This window comes from Daldinia caldariorum, assembly GCF_022478825.1.
Source record: "Daldinia caldariorum strain CBS 122874 unplaced genomic scaffold F4812scaffold_14, whole genome shotgun sequence".
Taxonomy (NCBI): Eukaryota; Fungi; Ascomycota; class Sordariomycetes; order Xylariales; family Hypoxylaceae; genus Daldinia; species Daldinia caldariorum.
In genome coordinates, this window is record NW_025953050.1 from 1,073,434 (window position 1) to 1,092,486 (window position 19,053).

General features: G+C 49.4%; 5 protein-coding genes and 1 non-coding gene across 6 annotated transcripts; 1 reads left to right on the forward strand and 5 right to left on the reverse strand.

Moving 5' to 3' along the window:
- The first annotated feature begins 1,747 nt into the window (after positions 1-1,747).
- Positions 1,748-4,308, forward strand: F4812DRAFT_116012 (uncharacterized protein). Its single transcript, XM_047929403.1, has 4 exons — positions 1,748-2,496; positions 2,599-2,714; positions 2,797-2,881; positions 2,967-4,308. The coding sequence occupies exons 1-4, from the start codon at positions 2,136-2,138 to the stop codon at positions 4,046-4,048; spliced, it is 1,644 nt and encodes a 547-aa protein (XP_047788205.1). The 5' UTR covers positions 1,748-2,135; the 3' UTR covers positions 4,049-4,308.
- F4812DRAFT_116013 (TPR-like protein) lies at positions 4,309-5,990 on the reverse strand. Its single transcript, XM_047929404.1, has one exon. The coding sequence runs from the start codon at positions 5,801-5,803 to the stop codon at positions 4,568-4,570; it is 1,236 nt and encodes a 411-aa protein (XP_047788206.1). The 5' UTR covers positions 5,804-5,990; the 3' UTR covers positions 4,309-4,567.
- Positions 5,991-6,157: 167 nt separating this feature from the next.
- On the reverse strand, positions 6,158-7,911 carry F4812DRAFT_438027 (histidinol-phosphate aminotransferase). The gene is made up of 2 exons (XM_047934961.1): positions 7,568-7,911; positions 6,158-7,493 (listed from the first exon to the last, which is right to left on the reverse strand). Exons 1-2 carry the CDS (start codon positions 7,639-7,641, stop codon positions 6,299-6,301), a joined length of 1,269 nt encoding a protein of 422 aa, XP_047788207.1. The 5' UTR covers positions 7,642-7,911; the 3' UTR covers positions 6,158-6,298.
- A 507-nt stretch (positions 7,912-8,418) lies between these two features.
- F4812DRAFT_116033 (glycoside hydrolase family 76 protein) lies at positions 8,419-10,334 on the reverse strand. The gene is made up of 4 exons (XM_047929405.1): positions 9,809-10,334; positions 9,661-9,740; positions 9,572-9,599; positions 8,419-9,504 (listed from the first exon to the last, which is right to left on the reverse strand). The coding sequence occupies exons 1-4, from the start codon at positions 9,888-9,890 to the stop codon at positions 8,435-8,437; spliced, it is 1,260 nt and encodes a 419-aa protein (XP_047788208.1). The 5' UTR covers positions 9,891-10,334; the 3' UTR covers positions 8,419-8,434.
- Positions 10,335-11,907: 1,573 nt separating this feature from the next.
- F4812DRAFT_t119 lies at positions 11,908-11,979 on the reverse strand. The gene has a single exon. It is a non-coding gene; the product is annotated as a tRNA-Ala (tRNA).
- A 2,787-nt stretch (positions 11,980-14,766) lies between these two features.
- Positions 14,767-17,567, reverse strand: F4812DRAFT_438037 (WD40 repeat-like protein). The gene is made up of 9 exons (XM_047934962.1): positions 16,912-17,567; positions 16,800-16,839; positions 16,600-16,748; positions 16,418-16,543; positions 16,340-16,360; positions 16,127-16,288; positions 16,015-16,074; positions 15,836-15,948; positions 14,767-15,788 (listed from the first exon to the last, which is right to left on the reverse strand). The coding sequence occupies exons 1-9, from the start codon at positions 16,975-16,977 to the stop codon at positions 14,990-14,992; spliced, it is 1,536 nt and encodes a 511-aa protein (XP_047788209.1). The 5' UTR covers positions 16,978-17,567; the 3' UTR covers positions 14,767-14,989.
- Between the last annotated feature and the right edge of the window lie 1,486 nt (positions 17,568-19,053).

Below are 19,053 nucleotides of genomic sequence, written 5' to 3' on the forward strand. Positions count from 1 at the left end.
TCCAGCTCTGGCAGTGACATGGCTTCTCGACAGTACAAGAGCATTTACCAGAGCAATATTACATAGCAGACGCGGGAAAGTTTATCTTCTTGGCTGAATAACCTAAGGCAACCATTACCACACCCTGGCTTTACTTGTTGTCATCGCTCTTAGCTATATAATACGGGCAAGCTATCCTGCCAACCATACCTGTTTGTTAGATGCGCATTTGCGATCATGCAATCTGCTTGGTACTGTAGAGTCTGGTCTGGTAGCATAGCGGAAAGCCGCAGGTTCTAGTGTAGTCAGAACCACAACTTGTTGAGAGACAGGTCCAGGGGGGGCTATGACTCGAGCCTTAGGTGTCCCACGAAGGTAGCCTACCGACCGCTCAGCTACCTACTACTGAGATTCCGGGTGTGCTGGGAAAGGTGAACAGGCAATTGCCAACCGGTCTAGTCAATGATCGCGGAATCGAAAGAAGAGGGGTAAATAAACCCTCTCGTCAAGTCGTCCAGGTACGCCGTAATCGTCACCCAAGTTCATTTTCATTCAACAAGATCTCCCTTCTACGAGTCTCGTCGCAATGTATTTTACCTAGTTACGCAACGACCCCCCCCCTCCCATAGCCAATGTGATGTTGATCTTCATTCAGTAAACTAGCGATGGTACAGCCTATCTATGCCTCTATGGGGCAATATTGATACGGGATCCGCCTCTGTGTTGCCCTGGGAAGTATTATTACCCGTAGAACGGCCTTGACTCTCGTAGAGAGAGCGTAAGTTGGACGTAGTTACAGCTGCAATCTCCGCATTCACGACACCCATTGCCGACGGGAAGCCCCCCTTAAATGCTCAGGGAATTCTTTGAACCGAGAGAAAGAGAGCCCTTACGTGGTCCCGGATAGGCACAGAGCTCTCCACTAAGTGAATCGCCCTTGCGGCGGTCAAGCCCAAGACTTTCTACTCGCTCTCTGTCTTAAATAGAAGAACAGCAAAGAATGGCGTGGGTGACATGTTCCGCCGTGACATCTTAGGCCTACCCTCATACAGGATGGGAGCCACTGGGTACACGTGTGTCGAGTCTGGCAATCGTTGTCTAGGGCTCAATATGCTTATCACTGGCCTTTTCTTTGTTCTACCCTCTTGAGAAACCGTCTAGCCCTAGTAACTTTGACGGCACTATCTGCAGCTTCCCGTGAGGTTGCTTTCTGTCAAAACTCCTATATGGATTCCCAAACAAGCCTGATCCTTGTTTGGGGGGGTTTCTGTGCTGAAGTATTTGCTGCATCAAACTCATTTGCTGTCTCTAGCTACAGGTCCGATGCGTCATGCGGTCGCCTGTGGTCGCCCCTTTTGGGCCGGAGTCAGAACTGGTGAGATGGATTGAAACCTACCTTACCTCGATGCTGTCCTATAATCCACCGATCGACGTGATACATCTCTCGTACTGCCTGGAACTATCTCGTCGGCAAGGCTCCGGAATCGAACGCATCTCTAGCGATCTAACTCTCCTATCCTCCGAAGCTGTTCAGCTACGACGCTGTCCTGTCCTGCCGGCTAGCGGTCCCCATTTTAATCATCCCGGATCCGCCCCCCGTTGAATACGTACAAGGTAAACTTAGAACTCCTTCGATCATCTTATCTCCTCCCTCGCTTGGCTTCCCTCTCGTCACCTCTCACTTTGGTGGCTTCAACCTCGATATTCTAAGAAGCGGTGGATATACACAAACGAGCTCCTCTGCTCTCACAGGTCGATTCCAAGACATCTTCAACAAAGAAAAGCTGCACCGAATACCAAGATCACCAAAGGCCGCACCGGACACCGCTCAAGTGCTCTGCAGAGGAGCTGCATGACTGGGTACAGTCAAGAAAGGAAGCAATCTCGGTCCCCTTGTACCAGCATGGGCTCGCCGTCTCGCGAGGGCGTGCTTCAGTAGTTCGTCTGTTTGCCAAGTTCAAAAGGACTTGGTTTCCTCTCTCTCTCCTTTCTGGCTTGCCGCTGCAAGCCCTGGCCTGCCTGTCTTGAGTCTCCTTACTTAGCTCTTCCCACGGACCTTTTTTCTTTTCTTCTCGTAGATAACCATCCGCAACTTTGCTTGCATCCGTACTCCTATCCGCATTCGAGACATCTAGTCCCCACTGATACTCACCGCCATGCTATCACTGGCGTCTCTTCTTAATCCCGCCCCTCCAGGGCCACCAATCAACAGGTTTCCTCCAAGCCCAGCCTCGTCGTCTTCCCCAACGGCGTCCATACCAGACGAGCCGGATCTTCTAGGCCAGCACGTAATGGCTAAGCAAAAGATACCAAAGTCTGCGGCCCTGTTGCCCACGAGTAGACCCAAGGGCGTTGTCAACTTCCCCCCTTTCGAAAACCTGGACGAGGCGTCGCTCCGCCAAGTTCGGCAATTTCGCGTCTGTCCCTTCGGGAACATACAGGGCCAGTCCCGGCACATCCCTTATAACAGCACGAAGAAGGGTTTCTTCGAGAAGACTGGCCGAGAAAGTTTCGAAGGTAAAGAATAAGAAAAGAATTTCCAACAAAAAAAAAAAAAAAAACTACAACCCCCCCCTTCCCCGAGAATGTGGTAGTCGATTTATTGACCCAAAGCAATAGTTTTCCAGTATACTTTTAAAGTCCCCGGGGACGAGACCGAATATACCGTCATGTGGGATTACAATGTCGGCCTCGTCCGCATGACCCCTTTCTTCAAATGCTGCAAATACCCCAAGGTAGGCAAGCTTGTCCCAATCCTAGCAGATAAGAAACTCGCTTCAATATTCTACTCTAAGAACTAACGGAAAAAACCCGTAGACGACGCCAGCAAAGATGCTAAACTTAAATCCGGGGCTTAAGGAGATCACGCACAGCATTACGGGGGGCTCCATCATGGCCCAAGGTGAGTTTTTTATCAGAAAAAGCCCACTCCCCCCTTTTTTTATCTTAGACGTGAACTTGTTATTAATTCCACCCGCGTAAAAAAGGTTATTGGATGCCGTATTACTCCGCAAAAGCCGTATGCGCGACCTTCTGCCACAACATCGCAGGGGCCCTCATACCCATCTTCGGTCCCGACTTCCCCTCGCACTGCACGCCCTCGGAAGCGCCAGAGTACAGCCGCATGACCATCGACCCGGCCATCGTGCTCCAATCCACGCGAGAAGCGGAGCACTTCCGCATGCTATGCAGCATCAACTCGGCCGCAGCCGCCGCCAACGCCAGCAACAGCAACAACAACAACAACAACCATCACCATGCGCACTACCGCCGCCGCCCGGTCCCAAAGGCCCTCCCAACACCTAATAGCCCGTATGCTACGGACCCGGATAGCGACACCTCACCTATAGCCGCGGAGCACGCCCACCGCCCTCGCTACCCGTTCTCTCCCGTCCAACTACCTCCGCCGCCGACGATAGCAGCAGCAGCAGCATCCTCCCTGCAGCCCACGAGCAGCGGCTGGACGCCCGCGAACGTAGTTTCGCCGCACCGCCACCAGCACCAGCACCAGCACTACGAGCCCTCCGGACTGAGCCCCTGGCTCACCGCCGTCCCACGCTTCACCACCGAGACACACATCCGGCCGTACCCTGCTCCTCTCTCCGCCCCCCTCCCCGCTGCCCCCCTCGTCCCTCCCACGCCATCCTCGCATCCCTGGCGAGGCAAGCGAGCAGCCGAGCACGTGACGGAGACCGATTACTCGCCGCAGCAGCAGCGCATCATCACTAGCAACATCAGCAGCGGCCGAACTGCGGCGGAACCCGTCCACCAAGACCCTCGCAACGGCAGCAGCAGGAGCAACAGCAATAGCAGTAGCAGCAAGATAAAACGCCTGCCGCCGAGCGACTCGCCGCTAGGCGCGGCCGGGGGGCGCGCGGACAAGAACGCGGCGCTGCTCTTGATGAACCTCAGCGTTAGGGACTCGCGGGGCGGTGGAGGAGGAGGTACCAGGAGCGGAGGGTATGGCGGCGGTAGCACGACGGCGGCGACGACGACGGTGTCGGGAACGAGTTCGCCTGGGGACGGGGCGTTTCCACGCGTTAAGAGGGTTAGGTCGAATTCGATGTGAGGACCTACCTAAGGTACCTAGGTAGGGCAGGGTAAGGTCGCTTGTCTAGGTTGAGCTTACTCCGAATATGGTTCAAGAAAAGGGGAGAGGGGGAAGGAGGAGAGAGGTGTCGGACAACTTTGGTTTTACTACTGGGATAGACATCGGGCCGGGGTGAAAATTGGGAAAGGGGACTTTGGAGTTTATGCGTACGCCCCTTTTGAGGTCAAAATTGGGCACGGCAGTAGCGGCGGCGGCGATGGCGGCGGCGGCGTTCTACCGGTGTATCTAGACGAGTTGCTATGCTTACCTGTGTATTATCCTGCTATGCGTTTATTTGAATACGAAAATAGTAAAAGTAAAGACGAGGCCTTGAACCAGCCAGGTCCATGTCAATACGTTAGGAGGTACTTTAAGAGGTTATTTATCATGGAAGACAGAGATAATCCCGAGCAGGACCTAAAATAGTGACTCAAAAAATCCCCTTTTTGTTGTCTTCCTCATCTTAAATTAGAGGTAGGTAACTCCTATCCGAGTAAACTAGCTACTCCCCCCCTTCTCCGCCTTCTTCTTCTCCTTAAACTCCTGCACCCAAGCCGCGGCCTTCGCCTTCGGCAGCACGAAGATCTTCACGACCTCGTCCACGACCTCGACCTTGCCGCCCATCAGCATCTTCAGCAGCGGCACCTTCTTGCCCACCTTGACCAGCCCGCCCGCCGCCGTCTCCATGTAGCACTCGACCCCGTCGAGCGTGTACTCGCGCGCCGCGTCCCACGGCAGCGGGAACACGTAGCTCAGGTGGTCCGCCAGCGCCGCCGTCTCCTCGAACGCCTTGATGAAGTCCGACTCCAGGTGCGCCGGGTACAGCAGCACCGTCGGGAAGCTCAGGCTGCTGCGCGGGTCGTCCGGGTCCGGCACCAATCGTATCCCCGCGTCCTCCATCTCCGGCGGCTGCGCAGTCGTCCGCGTCCTAATCTCCCGGCTCTTGAGCGCCACCTTGACGAGCGCCTCCCTCCGCTTCCCCCGAGCCAGCCGCTCGCTTTCCTTCTTCTGCTTCGCCGTCACCTCCTCGTGCTTCTTGACGACATCCCGCGCGACGGCCCGCAACGGCCCGTTGTCCGCGTCGAGCGCCAGCCCCCGCGCGCACGCGTCGTCGGCCTCGGCGACGCGCCCGACGGCGAGGAACGCCCGCGCCGACCGGTAGTACGCCTTGAGGTTCCGGTCGTTGAGGCGCAGGGCCGCGGCGCAGTCGAGCCAGCAGCTGCGGAAGTTCTTCAGCTCGAGGTGGCAGGCGGCGCGGTTGACGTACAGGGATTCCAGCACGGCCCTCTGCCTCCCGACCTCCTCGTCGGCCACCTCGGGGTCCCGCTCGCCCCGCGCGCGCTTGCGCTCCTCGGCCGCGAGGACCAGCACGCCCTTCGTGTAGAACTCCTTGGCGTCGGCCCAGCGCTTCTCGTGGAAGCACTCGTTGCCGCGCTCCTTGAAGTCGGAGCCGTTCTCGAGCGGCGTCCCCTCGTACGCAAGCGCCTTGAATGCTTCCGTCTGGTCGTTCTCCTCCAGCTCCGTCATGAAAAACGGCGTCTTCTTCAGGTCCGCGACGATCTCGTCTATGGACTTCTTGTTGCCGGGCTCGGGCTCCGGAAATACGGCCGCTGATACCGGCTTGGAGACATCTTGCGACGATGTTTCTTGCTGTTGCGATTCGGATTTCTCACTCTCAGCTGGAGAGAGCTTTAGGCGCTCCGCAACCTCCTCGGAGATTTCTTCAATGTGCATCCTGAGCGGCTATCTCGTTGCCCCCTACTTCTTATACGTCGTCTCTCTTTTTATATTTTCACCCAATTACCTCCTTATAGGTAGAATTAGCGCAATAAGGCTGCAAAATTCATACAATATTAGGCAAGTTTTCGCTTTTAAGTGAGAGGAAGCTCATAGAATTCATAAGACAATTCAATTACGTCGGTATATGCAATTTGCAAAAATTAGTGCCCGTTTGATTGGGTCCCGGCCACAATTCGACGATTTTATATGCAATTATATGCACTTAAGCGAATAGCCTCATGGCTTCATCTACCTGTTACTTAAGGGTAGAATTATATACTTTTCTACGTAGAATGTCGTGAAAATGGATACTTAGTATACTATTTCTTTGTTTTGTTTTGTTATAATTTTAAGAGCTTGTCTATTTTAAATGCAACATTATTCCATCTTCCAAGTGGATAAGTTCCATTTCATCTATGTAGGCCTTTTTGTCTTAACCACCTAACCCGTTTATGCAACAACACCATTCGCCTCTGTCTCTCTCTTTACCTCGTCAACCGGTACCGTCGTATTGTGCCCGTTGACCTCGGCAAGCGCCTGCTCTATAGCCTTCAAGAACCTACTGACCTCGTCCTCCGTCCCGACCGTGATCCGCAAACACCCCAGACACCCGTGCTCCTTACCCCTGAACCGCACGACAACGCCCTTGTTCTCCGCCAACGTCTCGTACACCGCCAGCGCCGTGGCGTTGTCCGGCTTGCCCTCCGCGTTCAGCATCTCGAATAGCAGGAAGTTGCTGCTCGTCCCGCCGCGCAGCCTCCCCACGCCCTTGATCTTGGGCAACTCCCGGAGCAGCCTCTCCCGCTGCTGCACGAGCTTCTCCCTGTGCGCGCGCATCGTCGCCAGGCCCTCGCCTGAAGCGACGTACGACGCCAGCGCGCTGGTAGGGCTGGAAATGTTGTACGGCGCTTTGATGTTGTTGAGTAGCCGTGCGACGGGCGCCGCGGCGAATGCCACGCCAAGTCGGATGCCCGCCATGCCAAACGCCTTGGAAAGAGTTTGCATGACGACCAGGTTCGGCCACTCGGCAACCCATTCCGCCAACGAGCTCCCTTCAGGCGCAAAGTCGACATATGCTTCGTCAAGGACTACCACGCCGTTCCACGTCGGGTGCTCTAAAATCTGCTTTACGTCTTCCTTGGCTAGCAGCGAGCCGGTCGGGTTTCCTGGGGAGCACAGATAAACGAGTTTAATGTTCTGCTCCGTGGACAGCGCTTCTATTATTTTGGCCACGTCGAGCCCAAACGTCGGCGCCGGTAATAGAGGGACCTTGACTAGGCCGACATCGTTGACCTGTGCTGACACCGAGTACATGCCGTAGGTCGGAGGACATACCAAGATGCGGTCGCGACCAGGCACGCAGAAACATCTCAGCAATATGTCGATAGCTTCGTCGCTACCAACGCCTACGAACAAGTTGTCAGGCGTGATGGTTTTGTCTGTGTGGTGGTGAGTGTTCCGCAGGTTGCAGAGCAGCTGCTTGAGGTCCCGTTGGTGCGGGTCGGGATACCTGTGCAGTCCCAAGAAGTCTATATCAGGCCCGGAGCCCTTGGACAAAGCCGAGACGGCTTCCGGTGCTAATGACGGTCCAATGGCGTTCTCGTTGGCGTCAAGAAGAACATTTGTGCCATCGTCCTTGTAGTCGCTATAATACACGTAAGCAAGTATTCGTCAATAACGTATTTTTTATTTTTATTTTTATTTTTTGGCTAGTCTTACTCTCGTGCACAGCGGTACGGTTCCAATGCTAGAATATTGGGCCTTGCACAGGTTTCTAAGTTGAAGGGTGACATGATAAGGCCGGATTGTACTCGACAAACGTTTTGTTGCTATTCCAGGTATTCTTCAAAACAGGTACCTAAAATAAATTCGGATGGTTCTTACCGATGAATAAAAGAAGTTACTTATTATTAGTATAACCAAGACCAACTCATTAGTCTCTTATTAGCTTATTTTATAGACGACAAGTTGAGTCACAACACAGATTTGAATTTGTCGAATCTCGTCTTATTAAAGGAAATTGTTTTTTTAGTAACATGTTTTAGCACCTTTCGCATCGTCCGTCATAGGTACAGAGTACCTAACCTAGACCTAAGGTACCTAATTGCAGGCTTCAGCATCGAATCCGTTGTCCGATCGGAGGGTTATGACCTCCACACTTCGGTGGGTCTTGTGTACCCCCCTTTTTTTCTACTATATACCTCCCTTGAACGCATATTATACTAGTCTATGTATCTTAACTTTATTAGTCACGTAATGAAGTCACAGATAGGCGTATTTCACATACATATCTAAGATAAAGTACTTCCTACAATAAATCTACAAGAGTTAAGAGTCAACCAACAATAAATAATACTCTTTGACGATTCACACGAGACTACATCTGGTCTTGAATATGGAATTCTTTGCGGAACGAAGCAAAAATATTTCCCCAATTAATATCGAAATAGGTATCAACCCGTGTTCTCTCAATAAACCCAAACGCCAAACTACTATGCTTGTGCCCATTCCCAGTGTATCCAAAAATCATCCCATCATGCAAACGCCGAATTAGACAGCTCAGCGGGCGGGATGCGCAAGGGTTAGTTACTGGCCGGCCGGCTTCGGTGGCACCTTGCCTGTGCCCTTGACGTGCTTGATCTCGCCGGCCTTGAACGGAGGCCGCGCCTGTTGCGAGAGCAGCCCCTGCACCGTTTCCAGCGCCGTCAACTGCTGACCCAGTCCAGTCACGCCGTCGAAACCGCCGGTATACCACTTCTGCCCGCACGTCACACCGTCCTGTCCTCCAGAACAGGCCTTGCCGGCCGCGGTAGCGGAAGCGCCTAGCAGTGACTGGACTTGGTTCAACGCCGAGGGCATCATCCGTGCGGTTCCCCACATGAATCGCGAAAGGTAGCCCTTGAATGACTTCATGTCGTTGTTGCACACCTCGTACGGCTCGCACGCGTGCTCGAACATGATGTTGGTCGCGTTCGGGTACGGGCTGAAGTAAGAGTCCGCCGCCTTCAGGAGGCCGGTGGCACGAGCCCCCCACGTCTGGTCTCCGTTCGTGTAGTTGTAAAGGACGGCGGCTCCGTACATGTAAATTCCCTGCGAGTACGAGAACGACAGCCTGTTGATCTTAGCGCAGTTGTCTTCGATGCCGGCACCGTCGTAGACCATGTAGTCCTTGTCCACGAATCCAATCTCCTCAGACCAATCATACACCTTCTTCGCCCACTCGAAGTACGTGTCGTTACCAGTTGCCCGTGCGAGGCGTGCAGACAGCTGGAAAAAACCGCCGTTGGAAACGCTGTTCTTGTACTTCATGCCGTTCGGGTTGTCCTCGAATATTTGCCACATAAGTCCGCCTCCACAATTAGTAGTATTCCACCTCACGACCATCGTGTTCCAGATGTTTTCCGCGATGTCCAGCCAAGGCGGAATGTTGTCGTCGGGCTGGGGGAAATTCCGCTCAGCGGCGTTAAGAATAGCGAAAGACCAGAAGGCCTGGTCATCATTTCCTTCGGAGCCAAAGTGCAACGGCACCATTAAATCAAATTTGGGGCCGACTTGCGATAGCAGGGCCTGCGTGATGACTTCATCATAGCTAGAATCACCCGTATAATGGGAATAATCTAGCATGGCTCCCCAGGCCGCACCTGCTTCCCACCAGTCTATTAAATTCAGTTAGCAAAGCTCAGGGGTGGGTGAGAAAGAATTTAGCAGGTCGGCGAATCTTACAGTATGGCTCAGGGAAAACCGCAATAGTCTAAGAAGCACATTAGCTTTAACTCAACGAATGCAGCACCCGGGATTGTAGTATTCCATACCTCTGGGGTGTTCGTCACATTTCCGGAGTAATATGACATGAGCCCATGCGCAAGCGTACTAGATACGCTACGTATAGATGCTAAACAGCTGGTTAGCCTATGCCATCTAATGATATATCGGGATATGATCGTCAACACAAGTACATACCTGGGTCATTGACGTTAAGGTCTTTTGGTGCTACGAATGTCGCTGCCAGCGCAGCGGCGGTGTTTACCGACTTCATGAACATGTTTGCGTATGTGCCCAAGGTCGCTGAAAAGGAGTGTATCGCGCAGCGAACTCAATGTTTATAAATATTGGGAAATTGCAAGCGTCGTCTTGTAATCCCTTGTACTTCCAAATCTCGAATGTTGAAGGGGGAACACTAGGTATAAGGGAAATGAAAAAAAAGAGCAGTAATTTTAGGATATAGGTAGAAGAAGCGATGACGAAATTGACTTATAATTCAACAGTAATAAAACCTTACGCGCAAGAAATGCGTACAGAATAGAATAATAATTCCGCTCGAGTGATTGTCTAAATCTATAACAAATGAAGAAAGGAACGACGAGCAAGGAAATAGAAAGAGAAAGAACAATCAACGCTGACTTGACAAGAGACACTAAAGAAAAGAAAAAAGATGGACTGTGACTTGGAATAAGGAACTTGTCCGTGACAAGGCCATCACAACGTGTAAGCGGGGGAGACAATAAGCTTTTATTCAGATCTCGTAGGAATCGTGGTCCAGAAACAGTCCACAGCCACACAAAGGGTGGTTGTATCACCACGCATGTAGCGTATCGTGTTTATTGGTATTCGTAATAGGAAACTGGCGTGTCCCTGGTATCTCCATTCACAGGCACCGGCACCTTATGGCGACCTAGCTTGTGAGGATTGGTTGGTTGACATATTCGGCCCCAGGAGGTTTGGAGCCATGTATTTTGATAGACCGACTCCGTGTGGAGGCTACTATCGCGTATACACGTAGTCAAGCACCAATCAATCCTATTACGTTCTACTATGTATTATGTATCCATCAGCTAGGTAAAAGAAAGACTCTACCTAGATCGACATAACGACTTTCGAGTCTTTACGCTGGAGGAATTTCGATGACTTCCAAAAAGCTTGTTGTATGGGGTTAAGAAAGCGGATGACCCAGTAGCCTATCAAATCTCCATGGATCGTCAAATGGATTGTCAGGGGTATCGAGGGGGTAACAGGGGCCCCCCAATGATGGTGATCTAAAAATGTCAACAGGGACGACACTTGATTGGTTACGATTCAATTCAAGCTTCTCGTCAGGGCCTGAAACATGAAACAAAAGCCACTGGACTTCCTATTTCTGCGCTTTAGACGCCAACCGTGTCTCTACCGTCTCTACCGCGCGATTACAGAAAATGTCGCTTACTTGCCTGGTCTAAGCAGGTATCTGCTATGTAGTGATTCCAGCTTCGGGGCGCTATTTTTATCGCTTGTCAAAATAGTATTGTTATTCAGCGTCGAGACGATTCACCAAAAGCTACTTAGGTTAGGTAGGTACGGATGGACGGGAGTGTGTCAAAGTATACCTTAGGTACTTGATGGAGAGTTGATGCGGTAATTGTGAAGGTCAAGTCCGTACGAAACTCATAGTACATCGCAGCACGACAAACTCATTGCCAACAAGACGCGGCAAATGGGTCAATGATTTTTGTGTGTCCAAATAGTAAAACACAATAGCCTCCATGTCATCAGCCCTGTAAGGGTGCTTGCCCGTTTTGCCAAAGCAATCACAAATTGGAAAGCTCTGTATTGATAACATGCAAACAAGGTTGTCGCCTCCCGTCTTTGCCACGTTCTCGCCGTCTTGGCTGTGGCGAGAGAAGATGTTATTGTCTGTACGGCTGTACGGTAGACAGCGTTCTTATGACACATGTATACCTACTAGTACGCAAGTGATATTAGGTAGTAGCATATCGACAGAACTACCGAGTCTAGCACATGTGGTCATACGATAAGTCATCACTGCCGATGAGGATAATCTGGCGCCCGTATCACAGCAGAATGCTATTTCAACTCGGACGACATATAATCTTATATAGGATAAGTTGCGCAGATGAGATGATATAATACGTATCGTGTCCCAATAAAAAGAAATACGTCCAACATGTTCGCACACGTATGAAGATAAAATCCAGTAAAAGAGATGATAAAAAGTTAGATGGAGACTAACAACGTGATAAATCGAGAAAAAAAATTTGGTACAGAAGGAATTTAACCTCCAAAGTTGGACTCGCGGGGAATCGAACCCCGGACCACTCCCATGCTAAGGGAGTATTATACCACTAAACCACAAGCCCGTGGATGTTGGAAAAGCAGTTTGATTTGAGCAATTATAAAACTTGTGCACGCTACTGGAGGGGCAGAGGGGTTACATTTCCATCAACCCCACCATACCCACATCAACTTGCACGCATATGCAGAAACATAAACTATGAACTTAAGAGGTAATTAATCGATTAACAGGTAGTTAGGCCGATTCCACAGTCTCTTCACGACTTCAACTATTATATCAAAATTGGTTATACAAGGTAGGCGTGGAAAGAAAGTTTAAGTACTATGAGATTATCCCACTGTAATTAATACCTATGTCTGTATGTGAAAGTGTTACGGGATATACTTCAAACAGCGAATACGATATAATGTCATATCATATCACCACGCAAAGCTATACGATCTAAGAGTACCTAAGCTATAAGGTATTGTGAGCAATGCGGTTCGGTACTAAGACGGTATTGCGATGTAGCTAGCTCTATTGGTGGAAAACATCCCATCCCGAAAAGTTCATAACTCTATCTAACCGTGTCTCAACTCTCGACGAAGAGGAAAAGGTCTGCTCATTCCTACGGGCCAATCAGATTCCTTTGTTCATTTCTTCCCACCCGTCTTCATCCGTTCTAACACCTTGCAAATATGAGCATGCTTAATCCCAACAGCTCAGATACGATCCTCTTATGAGGCCTGCTGATGTTTATAGTTAAGTTCTTATCCGATGCTTCGAAAAATGCTAAAGAAAGTTGCGTTTATGATATTGCCCTAACTGGAGTTATCCGAACGAGTTCTAGCCCAAGCTCGCATTCTAATACAATTTCAAAGTACCAAGGTTAGGTATGCATTTAGGGTATGGAGCGACACGACGCTCCAATGAGGCAATTAATCGTAAGTGTTGACCCTTTCAGGCTCAAAGGATTCCAATGTCGAGAGTACATCTGAGCTTATCATTCATATTAGAGGGTGTGTACCTGTCTTTATATCTTTCGGAACCTAGTTTACTCAATTTATCGTCTAGTCAATGTCTGAAATTAAAGATGGATGTTGGTTTGATAACCGGAGTCAAACTTTGCCCGACTTGCGACTCCCCATTTCCAAGGTAAGGTTCTTATATAAATTTAAACTCAAGGACTTAGATGGTAGAGGCACAAGATTCCCTCCATAATTTGAGATGACAGGCATTAAGCGTAACGTTGTATGAAGGGATGGCATAAGGTTAAATCTTCTGATATAAATGAGATAAATCTACTATGACAAGTTACCGTCGTGCCGGGCTTCCCATATCAGACGTAAGTTTTCAGCTAGTTAAGTAATGGGAACCTAACCGTGTAGCCGGCGGCCGGTGTACACTAGGGTATGTCCGGTGACATCCGTAAGCTAGTCAAAAACGCCGCCGACGGACCTTCAACTCAAATACCCACAAACCTCTCTTATTGGCTCAAATTGGCTTTTATTGACGAACTGAGAGATACCGGTTCCCATATTAGCTAGCTTATCCTCCTATTGACAGAGCTGAAGGATGGAATGAGCCTCGCAAGACCGATCATATGGACCTAGCCGTCGACATCACGTACACTTTAACTTGGAAAATGTAGAAGATCCGTTCCACCGGTATCAATTAACAGCTTGCGTGGAAACATTTCATTGTGAAGGCATGACTACGATCTTCTAGTCTCTTGCTGATCGTGACCTGGTAATTTTCATTTGTATCCCACCTACTCGAGTAGCCTAAACCTGGACGTCGTAATTTCAAGAGGCATTTCCAGTGTTTGTACGTAGTCTGATACCCCCTTTTCGCCGCTTGATCCTTGGAAGTTACCTGGAGATGTTGACTACCTCCTATCTTCCATCTTGCTCATTGCGTTGGTGTATGATGCGTCCTCACGCTATAATGAACTCTGAAAGGAGAAACGCGAAATTGCGTTGAGCCGAATCTATCCTTCATGATGTATATCAAAAGAGTTTGCTTGTTAGAGACCCAATAGCATATAATAAGGGAACAGTCGAAGATAAGTTATGCTCCAACCAGCAACATCATCTCACACTCTTCAACTTCATACCTCATATCAATCTTCAGCTTCATACCTCGTATCAATATCCACCACAACCTACCATCCTATCTAAACTATCCACATATAACTCCTCAACTTCAAAATGATGTACATCACGATCCTCACCCTCGCGGCGACAGCCCTGGCCACTCCCTACGCAGTCGACCCCTCGGACGACAAGAAATGTACAGCCCCTGCCTATGCCTGCAAGCACGACTTCTCGGGCTGGCTCGTCTGCAACATAGATGGCACTTACCTCGTGAGCAACACCATCACAAGCCCCCTATCCTCTCCTCCCCTCTCCTCTCCTCTCTCCCTTCTCTCTTGTTGTTTCCTTCCCTCACCATCGCTAATTAATTTTCCCGCGTAGGATGGCGGAAACTGTACCTCGGACACTACGTGCCAGTACATCAACGATCTGCCGTACTGCGGCCAAAAGTCCGAGGCGTGGCCGAGCGACTCCTGGTCCTGGTCCGAGCCGAAGCCCACCGAGTCCGGGTACAAGGCACAGTCGAGCGAGTCCTGGTACAAGGCGAAGCCCAGCGAGTCCAGCTACAAAGCCCAGTCCAGCGAGTCCTGGTACAAAGCCCAGTCCAGCGAGTCCGGGTACAATAAGGCGCAGCCCAGCGAGTCCTGGTACAAGGCGAAGCCGAGCGAGTCTGGATACAATAAGGCGAAGCCGAGCAAGGCCAGGAAGTACTAGATCGATCTGTCAGGCGAAGTTCATTAGACCGATTACAAATTGATAGACGGCACAAGAAATGGTCGATAGAAAATCGGGAACGGAATATGTATTAGCTTTTAACGCTGCCATTCCTTTGGGGCTGGTTGAGAATGTTAACGAGTGGGAATAGATACTCTCTTTGAATGCTACACGAACACATTCACTAACACATGGATACTCATGACTAAACGCTTAGTGCTCATCCGACCAAGTGAATTCCTAGTGTTATGAAACATGTTGAAAATTAAAAGCATTACCCAACATTCAAGCGGGTATATCTTGGATTGGTTTCCGCTCTTTATCTTCGGTCCGATCTTTCTTAAGCCACCGCCCGAGGATGATGGCTAGATTCTTGCTGCCCACGACCACACACCATTCACCACCGATGCTCCAAGCAACCTGGCGTCCAACGAAGTCCTTAACTGTAACATTGCTCTGCGAGTGTGCTCTGATGGGTTCCTCGACGCGTGTCATGTCATATTTCAATTCCCACTGCTCCAACGTCTCCGGAGTATAGTTTGTATTGAGATCATAGTGTGTTTCGACGTCCACGCTACCTGTATGTCCGGACACGACCGACTCCCTGTCGCTAGCAGCGTCCCTAACCTTGCTAACGGCATCTCCCTTATGTCTATTCATGGGCGCTAGCCAGCCCGGCCGTTGGATTGGCTGGGTCTTATCACGATTGGGGTCTCGAACTTCGCTGATGAAATCGTGATAGCTCCCTAGACGTGCTAGGTCCCAGAAGAAAATCATGGCCTTGGCATTGCCGAACGCCAAAATCGGGTGTTTGTCCTTGTCGTGAAAGAGCTTGAAGCGTAAGTAGAACTGATGACCGCAATGCGGCGTCCAAAACTCTAATAGGCGAGTGTACTGAGGTGGACACGCCGATGCTGTCGCAGGGGCAAAGGCTGAACGGGTTAGACGTTCTGTATCACTCGTAGTAGGTGCCTCAGACATTTCAGGGGGAGGATCACGAGACGAGAATCCTTCGATTCGCCATAGCACGATTATGTCCTCATGGCAGGCCCTGGAGAGAATGAGATCGCCAAAGAAAGCAACACTAGAGTCTTATTAGAGACTATCCTGCGGACTTGCTGGATGGCTTACCAATCTACTATGCCGCTATGCACCTCAGAAGTAAAGAAATGAGGGTAATGTATTACGATTGGCTGTGAAGGGGTTTTGCCGCTCGGTTCAGGAGGTAAATTAGGAAGCGTCCACTATAGTACGTTAATGATATGCAAATATGTTATATGTTATACAGGTCTGATATCGAAATTTCTTACCAGACAAATAACATTGTCGTGTCCAGCGGAGAGAACATAACGGCCGCTATTATGAAATGCCTGAAAAGGGTCAATAACCAAGGAGACTATTAAAGCGGTCAGAGCTACATACCACAGTCAGCAGCCCTGATGAGTGCCCTTCTCCGGCAAGCAGGCACACGCATGGTTGCTTTTCGTGTGCAGGATCGAGGCTCCATATCCGAACTGTAGTGTCTTCCGATGCTGATGCAATTAGGAGGAAATTTGTCGGGCACGTAGCAAGATCATTTATTTCCTCCAACTATTGTCAGCCTGGTACCTCTGGCCAATTTACTTTCGAACTCACTCCTCCATGGCCTACGAGGACCTATAAGATTATTAGCTGGGCGAATAGTTGCAATTGTCTTTAAACATTTTATCTGACCTTTACTAGCTTACCCTGAACAACGTCGTAAACCTTGATTTTGGCGTCCCTCCCAGCTACGCATAAATAGGGGACTTCGGTCTCAGGGTCCTTAGTCCAAGTGCAGCTGCAATTCAGCGCCTCCTTCTAAATTTCTGTAAGCTATTATGGCCGCGACATAAGCTTGCCGCGACGGAACTCACGTCGTCGTCCCTGAAGAGCTGGACAAGCTCGTAAGGGGGTGTAATCTTGCTGGAGAGCCGGTATATTACGATATGCTTTTTGCTGACCGCGGCAAATACCGGATCATGTGTGACATCCCCATATGGGTAAAACTTCACATCGAAGAATTCTAATATGCGTTGTTAGAGATTTGCTCCATAGCGTCGAAGAGACGCCTCACCTGTGTCCTGGTCGTCTGATGCCAAGTTTTGGGAATCATCCTACGAGGGTAAGGATTAGTCTATACCGAATCCCGGGTCCGAGACATAGGAGTAATCTTAGAGAAGCCTCACCTCAAAACCGATAGAGGCCTTCACTCGTGGGAGGTCCCACTCGTCATTGCTGATCGTGGATGGCATCTCGAAAGAGTGTCTTGCATAATTGTCATTCAAGTTGATAGGCTCAGCCTAAGGAGCGGGGCAGGCTTGTTAGGAGGTTAATGAGAAGTTAAGACCGAATGGTTAAAAGTGAAGCTGGGATTGAACCATTCAGGGGTCGTTTCTAGGCTGTGGCTGCTATGTAGATGCTGGTTGAGTGTGAGTGGATACGCGAATTTCGTGAGAGCTGAACGTCCACGGGGGGACCGGGGGGCACGGGGGCACGGGAGCACGGGGAAGGTGCTAGTTTGGATACATAGTAATTAGGTACCTACCTAAGGTAGTGGGTGTTATTGTTTGGTCTGGTTGGATATGATGCTAGCTGAATTCGTTATTGTTCAATGATGGTTGATTGTTAATCGTGGAGCCCCAAAGTTCTACTTTAGGTACCTAGGCTGCTAGGTGCTTTGACATTGTTCGAAGGATCGGATTACCAATAGCCAAAAATTCTAAATAGTTTTTGAAGCTATGTATTGTGGATAGGTACCTTTAATTTACAAAAATGGTTGTTCAGTAATCAATTATTCCCTAACGTCGCAGAGGCTGCACTGATCATTAATTGCCCTTGCGCCGTAATCAAGCCGCAAACCAGAGTTTACGCTAGACAAGGTTGTGGCTGGAGTTCCCATGCAGCTTGTTTACCTCTGCATTAGTGTTACCTATGCACCTAAGCAGCTAAGTAAAAAGGGTAACTAGCTTGAAATTAGTTAAGGAACTTTGTACGGGAAAGCTTAAGCCAGTATGTCGATGATAACAACGCGAAGAAAACCCGCCTGGTAAAATAAAATCTCATAATAGTTCAGTCAAATGCTTCAAATACCTATACTACTTATAACCTCATAACGAGGTGGAAATCCCATTGTCGAACTAACATACCCAACATTTTTTTTCTTTTTTTATGTAAAATATTTAGGTATTTACGGGTTCAATGAAAGAAAGGTACCTTGTATTATATCTTGAATTCTTGGAAGTTGGTACTGTGTAACCCTTGCACAGACCTCCACCATTATCAGAACTTTGGGATACTTCTTCTGGATGTCTTTTTGAACGGGCCGTTAAGCTCAAGAATAACTACTTAGGAGGTAGTGGCCGGGTCTTGGCATTTCTCTTCAAAAACAGTACCATCTTTAACACAAAAAGAACCACGAAAATAAATCGTAAAAACTAGGGAAAAGCGATAGTTACCTCCTACCTTATATAAGATCTTCTGGAAAGTAATATGATAGGTATATTTTGTCGGGAATGCTAAGACACGTCCATTAATTCTTTAGTTGACGGATGGGTAAACTGGGCTCTATCGTTATGGTTGTTCGATTGCTTGTTATCTCTATGTATGCCGGGGCGCTCTCCACGGCCCAAGGGTTTATTACGTTCTTCAACCTGGAGTACCCAACCTAGTCCAATTGTAATTCGCCCCAAGCTTCTTCAGCCGCTAAGTCTTGCAATGACGCCCAAGAAAGTGGTTGAGAAATCCTAGACTCCGCCCAACTTAGCGGTCTCTACTATGTAGTATTGGAGGGGACCCTGGTAAGGCGAGTACGGCCATTCACACACGCACACACACACCTTGAACAAAAGAGCGAAAAGCGTATTCGCTATGTGCGATGGACGATATACGATGTGCGATACTGCATGCGATGGACTGCATAAAATCGTATTCACATGTAACAAATAGCAAATGCTGTGATGGAGCAACCTATGAATCTTGGGATGATGTATGCAGTGCATAAAAATCTCTTCACTCGAATGCAAGCTATTTTATTCTGCCTGTTTCGTTGGGAGAGAGATGACGACGCGCCGTCGTGCCATCCACATAGTATGCAAACTAGAAACTATATGTGGTCACAGGAGACGCGATAAGTGCTACGATATACCTTGGTAGCTTCTGCTTGGATTTTTGCCTTCATTTACGACTTTGCAACTTGTACTGATGATAGGCACGGCTGATGCTGGTGATAATACCGTTACTGGATTTTTTGGTCTTGGCAGCGTAGACAAGGCAGTCATGCTCGAAAAATTGGATGCAGGTACATGATATAATTATTTCATATCTAAACC

Bases quoted from the DNA above. Each gene is read 5' to 3' on its own strand.
- F4812DRAFT_116012 (XM_047929403.1), top strand. From the start codon at position 2,136: ATGCTATCACTGGCGTCTCTTCTTAATCCCGCCCCTCCAGGGCCACCA. The intron at 2,715-2,796 runs GTAGGCAAGCTT...AAAAACCCGTAG, and splicing joins AATGCTGCAAATACCCCAAG to ACGACGCCAGCAAAGATGCT. The intron at 2,882-2,966 runs GTGAGTTTTTTA...CGCGTAAAAAAG, and splicing joins GGGCTCCATCATGGCCCAAG to GTTATTGGATGCCGTATTAC.
- F4812DRAFT_116013 (XM_047929404.1), bottom strand. From the start codon at position 5,803: ATGCACATTGAAGAAATCTCCGAGGAGGTTGCGGAGCGCCTAAAGCTC.
- F4812DRAFT_116033 (XM_047929405.1), bottom strand. From the start codon at position 9,890: ATGTTCATGAAGTCGGTAAACACCGCCGCTGCGCTGGCAGCGACATTC. The intron at 9,600-9,660 runs GTATGGAATACT...TGTGCTTCTTAG, and splicing joins ATGTGACGAACACCCCAGAG to ACTATTGCGGTTTTCCCTGA. The intron at 9,505-9,571 runs GTAAGATTCGCC...TGAATTTAATAG, and splicing joins GGTTTTCCCTGAGCCATACT to ACTGGTGGGAAGCAGGTGCG.
- F4812DRAFT_438027 (XM_047934961.1), bottom strand. From the start codon at position 7,641: ATGTCACCCTTCAACTTAGAAACCTGTGCAAGGCCCAATATTCTAGCA. The intron at 7,494-7,567 runs GTAAGACTAGCC...CGTGTATTATAG, and splicing joins CCGTACCGCTGTGCACGAGA to CGACTACAAGGACGATGGCA.
- F4812DRAFT_438037 (XM_047934962.1), bottom strand. From the start codon at position 16,977: ATGCCATCCACGATCAGCAATGACGAGTGGGACCTCCCACGAGTGAAG. The intron at 16,289-16,339 runs GTGAGTTCGAAA...CAATAGTTGGAG, and splicing joins TCCTCGTAGGCCATGGAGGA to GAAATAAATGATCTTGCTAC. The intron at 16,075-16,126 runs GTATGTAGCTCT...GACCCTTTTCAG, and splicing joins CATCAGGGCTGCTGACTGTG to GCATTTCATAATAGCGGCCG.